Source organism: Tamandua tetradactyla, chromosome 12 (assembly GCF_023851605.1).
Source record: "Tamandua tetradactyla isolate mTamTet1 chromosome 12, mTamTet1.pri, whole genome shotgun sequence".
NCBI classification, from domain to species: Eukaryota; Metazoa; Chordata; class Mammalia; order Pilosa; family Myrmecophagidae; genus Tamandua; species Tamandua tetradactyla.
The window spans coordinates 33,772,419-33,782,020 of NC_135338.1; the positions used below are offsets into that span (position 1 = coordinate 33,772,419).

Sequence of the window (9,602 nt, forward strand, 5' to 3'; positions counted from 1 at the left end):
TTATATATATTGTTCAGTGGCCTGCTTTGTAAAATCAACTACTTATTATCAGTCCTTTCACATCAGTACATCCAGCTCTACTTCTTTTGGGGGGGGCAGGGAAGGGGTGCATGGTCCGGAAATTGAACCCGGGTCTCCCGCATGAAAGGCAGGCATTCTAACCACTGAACTACCCATGCACCCTACTTCAATTTTTTAATAGCTACATAGAATGCCATAAAATGCATAGGTGTACCAAAATGTGTTCCACTTTCACCCTACAAATGGATATTTAGATTATCTTCAGTTTTTCACTCTTATGAAGATGTGAAACATTAACTGCAGTAGTGACCATCTTTGTACCTATCTTGTACATTTGTTTAAGACAACTTCCTAAAAGTGAAGTGGTTGGGTTAAAACTTGTTTGGTTTTGAATCCTGTCTTTTCCCACCTGTGTGATTTGAACAGATAGATAAATCTCTCTGAGCCTGATTCCTCATCTGTAAAATGGGTATATAACAACCAGAGTTTTGTGATGAGTAAATGAATTATAAAGCACACCATCTATGAATCAATAAACTTTAATTCTCTTCTCTATAAATTGTCTTTGGAAGGCAAGAGTACCTTAAAAACTCTACAGGCTATTATTTTATTGATTGAGACTCAGAATATTATCCAAATGTCTGAATGTTTTCTTTAATCTATTTTTATAACTACAGGATCGCTAAGGATCCAAGATTTGAACGGCTGCCATGCACACACAAAGGAACCTATGCAGATGACTGCTTAGTACAGAGAGTAACTCAGGTATCATCAATTTAAAAATCTTACTTTATTTTGGGAAATAAAAGGTGTGTTGTGGGGGTTGAACTGTTAACCTTCTGAGTATTCATAGTCAATAAAGATCTAGAAATAAACATGGTTAAAACAATTATTAGAATCCTTTCATAGGAAGTATAGGGTCCCCCATTTACTTTAGAAAGTGGATTGAAAATTTATACTGTAACTATAATGGAAGAAGCATGGATTTGAGAAGGAAATAATGGGTTTCATATCCCAGTGGCTGTATTTATTGGGTGTATGCATTGGAGCACCTGCTTACGGAATCTTTATTCCACACATCTTCTCTGTAAATGGTTTAAATGAGTTACTGTATATATAATATTACATTAGATTCCACCTTACTGTGAATCTAAAATATAGTTCCATATCCATTTACTCCTCAGGCAGGAATTTTGTCCTTTACTATACTGATCCCCCAGAATGTCTCTTAGTTAAATCTGAGAATCTTCCAGCATGCTGTCTCACATGTACCCTGAAATAAGTGGGGTTTTTTATTCTTCTGTTCTGGTCTCCTTGTCACGCTGCTATAAGAACTTCTGCTACTACTAAGGATAGTCGTTTTCATCTGGCCACAGGCTGCAATGCTCTAAAACTCAATGAAAGATTTAGGTAGGACAGAAATAAAGTAAACCTAGAGTAGCTGACTGCTTTCAGACCTGTCAGGCTCAAACTTGTCCTGAAGGTAGCATTCTGGCTCCATGACCTAAGGGATAGCCTACCTCTACCACAAGGAGGCCTCACAGCACAACCACTTCCTGAGTTCCAGGGAAGGACAAGAGTTGGACCCTATATTCTAAGGCATTTACCCTACATCTGCATACAGTCCCTCAGGGCATCTTCCACAAACCAAGGAATTGTCTAACCCTGATATGAAAGTCCTATCCACTTATAAGACAGAAAATAGTTTGTAGCTTTTAAAAATCATTCATTTTTCTGCCTTCTCCCCTTCAAGACTCTTAGGGCTAGATTCGGTCCAGGCAACTTGATATATATATTTTGTAAATATGCACTCCTAGCCCTTAGTAACTACTTAATAGAAAATTATTTCCTTCCCTTTGATATTTATTTTGAAAAGTAATGATTCTTCAGACTAGTTAATGGTTGTGCCAATATCCATTAGTCACAACATACACTCGATGAACTTCATGTGAATAATCAATCTGCATCTCTTTCAGCACAAGTGTTATATTGTGGCCACAGTTGACCGGGACCTTAAACGAAGAATCCGAAAGATTCCTGGAGTGCCTATCATGTACATTTCTAACCATAGGTGAGTCTACAGCCATACCACCCTGAATGCTCCCAATCTCATCTAACCGTAGGTAAGAAATTACTCTGGGGGAAGTGATTAAAAACATACAGTTGGGATCTTAGGGCCCCACACCAATCAAGATGCCTCAAGGCTCCATCTACCTACAGAAGCTTTGAACAACCAGCAAGAATTGGTGGAAACATCTTTCTCAAAGCTCCAGGAAACAGTTCTATGATTACAGTAACAGAACAAGTACTGAATCAAGAAAAAGGCCACTTAAAGGTGATAAAATCTCATACAGAACAAGTGCTGAATCAAGGAAAAGGGCACTTAAAGGTGATAAAATCTTATGGCATTCTGACTGCCCCTTTCCCACCCCTCACCAACACAGTACAAAGCCAACCAGCACACCCAGTGTTGGTCCCTGGTCCTAGTTATGGAAGGGACAAAATAACCCTCGTCTACATACTGGGAACATGTATGTCTGACCAGCCTTTTTGGTGGTGGCCTGAGGGACTTGCTGTCCCAGAACTTGCCCTGCATGAAGAGAGCAATTCACAGAGCTCTCCTACAGAACACTATGGGCAAGCAGTCAAGTTGTGGCTGCTTGGAGTAAGGTATTACTGATTATAGGACATACAGTGTAGTGCCCAGGATCATGAGGAAACTGTTTCTTAGGGAAGAGGGATACTCATTTCTGTGTAAATTGGCAAATTCCTAGAGTCACTTGCTAATGCCCAAGACAAGACACATGGGCAGAAAGGATCAAGGAAGCCACTGTGCTTTGGCCTGGAGCTGTTTTCTAAACTCGTTTAATGAATAAATCCTGAAGGAGAGGACTTGCATAGGTCAACCTGCAAAAGCTGGGAAAGGTGTTTTCTTTTTTTCCCCTTTTTCTTTCTGTTAGCTTCTAGCAGTCAAGGAAAGCTAAGTCATAATAGTAGCTGGATACAATTCTAAGGAACAGATACTTCTGAGTTTAAATTCTAGTGAAAAAATTAAAATATCAAAATGTATGTCAACAAAAGGTTAAAACATTTACAAAGAAATAGGAAGCAATGGCCCAGGTAAAGGAGAAGAGCAGAACATTAGAAACCATTAATGAAGAGAACTACATCTGGGACATATCAGAGAAAGACTTTGTAAAAATGGTCCTAAATATGTTCAAATTGCTCAATACATGAACAATGAACTAAAAGAAATCAGAAAAGTGATAGATGAACACAAAGAGATTATCAGTAGAGAGATGGAAATTATGAAATGGAACCAAATAGAGCCAAAGACCACAGTAACAGAAATGAAAATTTCCCTAGGTTTCTTTTCTTCTTTTTTTTTTTAACATGGGCAAGCACTGAGAATCGAACCCGGGTCCTCTGGCATGGCAGGCAAGCATTCTTGCCTGCTGAGCCACCATGGCCCACCCAGTTCCCTAGGTTTCAATAGCAGATTTGAGCTAGTGGCAGAAGAAAAAAACGGAAAACTTGAAGATGAAACAAGTGAAAATCATTCAGTCTGAGGAGCAGAAAGAAGAAAGAATGAAGGAAAGTTAATTCCTGAGGAACCTGTGAAGCACCAATAAATGTAACACACATTATGTAATCCCAGAAGGAAAAGAAAGGGGCAGAAAATATTCAAAGAAATAACAGCTTAAACTCCCTGCATCTAATGGAAGACATGAATTATACACATCCAAGATGCTCAATGAATTCCAAACAGTATAAAACCCACTCTGTGTTGTATTTTAATTAAACTCTGAAATGGATAAAGAGAGGATTCTGAAAATTACCAGAGAGAAGCAACGTGTCACATACCAGAGAGCCTCACTTAGATAAAGTACAGATTTTTCATTGGAGACCATGGAGCCAAGAAGGCAGAAGTAAGATATATTTTAAGTGCTGAGAGCAAAAAATTGCTATCCTATGATTCTATATCCAGCAAAACTATCTTAAAAAATGAGGGAGAGATAAAGATGTTCCCAGATTTTGAAAAACTGAGGCAATTTGTCAGTACTAGGCCAACCTTACAAGACATGCTAAGGAGAGTTATGCAGGTTGAAAGGAAAAGATGATAGGCAATAGAATAAAGCTACATGAAGAAATAAGTACCTCTGGTGAGAATAATAACATGGGTAAGTATAAATGCAAGTACTTTTGTATTTTTGGTTTGTAATTCCACTTTTTACTTCCTACAAGATATAAAAGGCGAATGCATAAAATGTAATGATAAATCAGTGGGTTTGGACTTATATAAACATATAATCTGTGACAAGAATTACATAAAAGTCAGGGGTTGGAGGGATATAGGAATACAGTATGAGTATAATATTGAAGTTAAGTTGCTATCAAATAAAACAAGATTGTAATTGGTTTAGAGTGTTAAATTTAAGCCCCAGTGTAACTACAAAGAAAATATCCAAGAATCTGCAAGCTTACAGAGAAAGAGATTAGAGATTAGATTAGAAAGCTTAAAGAGAAAGGGCAGGGAGAATGGGAATTTATTTCATAATGGATGAGGGTTTTTGTTTGTTGAGATGGGAAAATTTTTAGAAATGGAAGTGGTGGGGGTATGGCAATTTTGTGAATGTAATTAATCTGATAGGATGGAAAGCTTGGAAAATGGGAAAGTTTGTATATATGTTTTCACAATTAAAAAGAAAAAAGGCATCTAAAGAGACAATAACAATTAAGTGCATTCCATGATTCTAGATGGGATCTTGCAAGGGAGGAAAAAGACTCTAATAGACATTACTGAAACATATTTAAAAATTGGAATATAGGCTATAAATATATATGAAATTTCTTGAACTTGATAACTGCAGTTAAGGTGGTTACAGTCAGTATCCTTGTTCTTAGGAAATGTACTTGGCAGTAATATGTGTTCAAGGAGCATGATGAATACAGCCTATACTCAGGTGTTCATAAAACAGAGTGCGAAAGAAAGAATAGGACAAAGGAAGCAAAATGTTAAAAATTTGTGGAACTGGGTATCTGGGGGATACATGTATGGTGAAGTTCTCTGTATGGTGTTTATATTATTTTTCAACTGTCCTGTAAATTTGAAAGTATTTCAAAATAAGTTTTGTTTTGTTTTTTTAATGGGGTCACGTTATAGAAATAATTTAAGAGAGATTATTGGTCAAATGTTTACATAGTTATGGTAGAAAAAATGAGACAGTGGTAAAAGCAAGGACAAAAGACAAAGTTAGGATTTAGGAAAGAGGCAGACATTCAAATTGTTATAATAAGATTACTAGTAGAACTAGAGAGATGTGTTGCTTTAAGTACTAAGCAGGAATTTAAATCATGCTATTACTTTTGGCCAGAAACATCTTTTTGAAAGCATGGTACATGTGATTAGCCCTCATCTGGAAAACTCAATCCCATAAAAAAAGCAAACACTGCTCTTTTTCATTCTTGTATGTTCCCATTTCGGTCCTCACCATTATTGACCAGTTCTTCTGCTCTGGAAGAGCACAATGTAGTAGGAAGAATATGTGAGTTAAGGAATTGGACTTACCTGACTCTGGCGCCTCCATTTGCTAACTTTGTGAGTTTGAAAAATAAAGCTGAAGTCATTTTGTGGTCACCTTTTTGCTACAGATCATTCATTATGATTTCTACCTGGAATTGTCCTCCCTAAGAGAAAGGATTTACAGTGGGGAAGAGCATGGCATTCAGCAAAGGGTGGGATATTAGATGGGTTCTGCACATGCACCTTTCTTACTGGTATTAATTTTTTATCCTGATCAGGTACAACATCGAACGGATGCCAGATGATTATGGAGCCCCTCGATTCTAGTCCTTACAAGACAGTTTCTCTGCCTTCCTTCAACTGAATTTCTTTTATACTACTAGTTCATTAACATACTGTTATGAGCTAATTGAGTGTTATTAAATGCACTCACTTTTTGATGCTGTTTTAAAAATGTTTTATATCACTTAAAGGTTTGTTGCTTTTGTTTTTATAAATCAGATGCTCGAATGATTGTTCAGATCATTTCATGGTCTTTGTTTTATATTCATTTTTTCAACAAATATTTATTAAGGCCATGCAAGGTGCTTAATAAGATATGGCCCTTTCCTCAAGACTCAATATTATGGTGGGGAGGAGGAGCACATAAATAAATAAATACAGTAAAATAGTGAGCTAGGGTAAAAGTATGGAAGGATAGGATATAGATACATAAACATGGAAAGAATGATTTCTTTCTACTTGGTTGTGATAGGAGGCAAGAAAGACCAGGGTGGTAGTGTTTTGATGAGTCAGTAGGTTATTTTGGAGATCTCTGCGTGGAGCTGGTATTATTTTTGCAACTGTCCTGTAACTTTGAAAATATTTCAAAAATTTTTTTTTTAATGAGTAGGTACTCGTACTGTAAATGAGGCAAAGAAGATGAGGTATAGGAAGCCTAATATTGCATGGAATAAATGTGCTTGTCCTGTTCAGATAACTGCCAGAAACTTTAATATAGGAAATAATGGAGGGATGACTCTGCACCCACGTCTGAGTCTCCAGAGGTAGATGATGGGAGGGAGAGGGGCTTATATAGCATGCTAAAAGGTTTGGTCAATAGGGAGTTATTAAAATTTTAAACAGATTGGATGACATAGATTAGATTTTTTTAGATAATTACAAGGTAGTATAAGAACAGACAAATAGATTTTTGAAACAAAATAGAAAAAGCATAAACAAACCTATGTATTTATGGGAATTTAGCCTATTAGGAAGGTGGGATTTCAGATCTGTTGGGAAAAGAAATTGTATTAGAAGGCTAATACAATTAGCCTTCTAATGATAGCCTTTAGCATTATAATGCATCCTCATTGCCTCATTTTAATGCTTCAGGTCCTGAATTCTGCTTTTTCTGATATTAAGAACAAGACCTACTTGTTTGCTTTTTGTTTGTTTTGCATTTACCTTATATACCTTTTTGTCCATCTTTTTTAGCTTTCCTGGATTTCTTATACCCAGATAGAGTGCCCCTGCATTTTCTGCCTTGCAGATAGAATTACTACAGACTAGTCACTGCTATATGTACTTTTTTCTTTCCTTTTCTGATTATGAGTGTTTGGTGTGGTTATCCTATCCCAATTCACCATATATTTGGTGTATGGGGTCAGATAATTTGTCCTTTTGGTTCACAGGTTCTAGATCAAGAAAAGCCATATCTGCTGATATAGATACCACTACATATACCTCTTATTGTAGAGATTGCTGTACATCACTTTGAGATCCTGGACCTTGAGCATAATGCCATAACTGGGCAGGACTTTGAGGTTATCTCTAGGGGTAAAGCAGTTGTGTAACTCTGCCTGTGGAAGGGAGAGTGAGTTAAGCATTTGGCAGTTAAAGAGTAGGGTGTGAGAGTCATTGCTGCTGTTGACCACATATTTCTGGCTCTCTTCCTGGTGACCCAGGATAGCATTGCTCTTCTCTACCACCTCTGAAGTTAGATGTGGCAATATGTCTTGCATTGGCCAATACTATGTGCAGGGACATGACAGATGTCATCTCTAGGCAGAAGCTTTGAAATCCATTGTGTGATTCACTACTTCTTTTACTTGCCTTGGTATTCATGGAAGCATGGAGATGGAACCTCTCTTGGCTGGGTCTTAGAGTGAGAATGACATAAAAAAAAGAAACTATCTAAAAGAGGGAAAGAAAAAATGACACAGGAGAGTTGAAACAAATAGAAAGCACAAAAGAAAATTATAAATCTATTCCAAAATGTATGAATAATTGTGTTAAATGTTGGAAGATGGTGTAATAGGATAGGCCAAGTTCACCCCTGCTCCCAGGAACAGCTAGAGAAGTGACAGAAAAATGACCAGGACAATGATTCCAGGGTGTAAATGACGTAAAAGGGTCTTCTTCATAACATAGGGAGTTTCTGGATGAAGAAGCTGAGGTGTTGAGACAGAGAGAACCAGACACTGTCCAGCTAATGCAAAGAGTCTATATGCACCCCTGTCCAGATGGAAGACTGGAGCCCTCAGAAGTGTCTGGACTGGGTAGTGAGGACTAGGCAGTAAGCCAAGCCACGCTCCTTGAACACACAACACCCACACAAATCCCTCCTTGCCCCACCCGCCCTATGTGCACATGACCCACCACCCCACACCACACCATGCGCCCCTGCAAACCCTGCACCTTGCACCCCCACCTATGCACACACGCCCATGACTGGCTCCCCTGTACCCCAATCTCCATGCCCCAAGCCCTGCGCTCTGATCCATATGGTCCCCACACTCCACATGCACATCCACGCCCTGCTGGCATACCCACCCCCATGCACCCACACCATCTCTCCCATGCCCCACCCCCAATGCACTGCCCCTTCTCCCGCATACCTACAGCACATCCTCGAGCCACCTCCCAAAGCTCCCCTGCCTCCATGTGCCCCACACTGTGCCCTGCCTCTACACTTTGAGGCCTCCCGGAGCTGCACTCCATCCTGATGGCCTCCATGCCTCCCCACCACAACCTCACGCCCCATACCCAATGCTCCCTTTCACCAAATCCCTGCCTGTGCCACACCATGCCACCATGCCCTGCTTCATGCCCATTCACAAAATCAAAACCTTTGATTACTGAGGGAATTTAACTTCCAAAGTAACCCTATCGAGATAATTAATGCTTTGAAAGCAATGAAAAATCATAAAACATATGAAAATTTCTGGAGGAGATGGCAGCTCAGTAAGGTGCACGCATCTTAGTTCCTCCTCCAGAACAACTACTAAAAAACTAGAAACAGTACAGAACAGCTCACGGAGCCACGAAAGAGACCAGACACACAGTGTACCCCATTCTGGAACGGCTGGACCGGCTAAGAGACTCTGCTGCGGTGAGGTCCCCGAGAGGTGTGCGCTTCCCCGGGCCGTGGTGGCTGGCAGCCAGAGCCCATCCCTCCCTCCTTCCCGGGCTGGCTGGGAGCTTCGGATTGGCAGTTCCCCAGGCCACGGCGGCCGGCGCCCCTCCCCCAGGCGCGGCTTCCCGGGCCAGCTGGGAGCCTTGGATCGGGGGTTCGCCAAGCCGTGGCGGCCGGCGACCGGAGCCCCTCCCACACACGCGGCTTCCCAGGCCGGCTTGGAACCTCGGATCGGCGTTTCCCCAAGCCACGGCGGCCAGCAACCGGAGCCCCTCCCACACACGCGGCTTCCCGGGCCCGCTGGGAGCCTAGGATCAGCAGTTCCTCAAGCTGTGGCAGCTGGCGACTGGACCCCCTCCCACGCACATGGCTTCCCAGGCTGGCTGGGAGCCTCGGATCAGCGGTTTCCCAAGCCGTGGTGGCCGGCGACTGGCGCCCCACCCATACACGTGGCTTCCCAGGCCGGCTGGGAGCCTCGGATCGGCAGTTCCCCAAGCTGCGGCGGCCCTCCCACATGCTGCTTCCCGGGCCAGCTGGGAGCCTCGGATCAGCGGTTCCCCAAGCGACAGTGGCTGGCGACCAGAGCCCCTTCCACACGTGCGGCTTCCTGGGCCAGCTGGGAGCCTCGGATCAGTGGCTCCCCAAGCCGCGGCGGCTGGC

The 9,602-nt window shown here is 41.3% G+C and overlaps 1 protein-coding gene across 4 annotated transcripts in view; it reads left to right on the plus strand.

The window, feature by feature from the left end:
- Positions 1–6,055, plus strand: part of FCF1 (FCF1 rRNA-processing protein) — a 33,017-nt gene extending 26,962 nt beyond the window's left edge. For all 4 annotated transcript variants that reach the window (XM_077123058.1, XM_077123056.1, XM_077123059.1 and 1 more), the window contains 3 exons: positions 699–786; positions 1,998–2,092; positions 5,824–6,055. In XM_077123058.1, coding sequence (XP_076979173.1) covers positions 699–786; positions 1,998–2,092; positions 5,824–5,872 — 232 coding nt within the window. In that variant the 3' untranslated portion in view covers positions 5,873–6,055. The remainder of the gene's footprint in view (positions 1–698; positions 787–1,997; positions 2,093–5,823) is intronic.
- Positions 6,056–9,602: the final 3,547 nt, after the last annotated feature.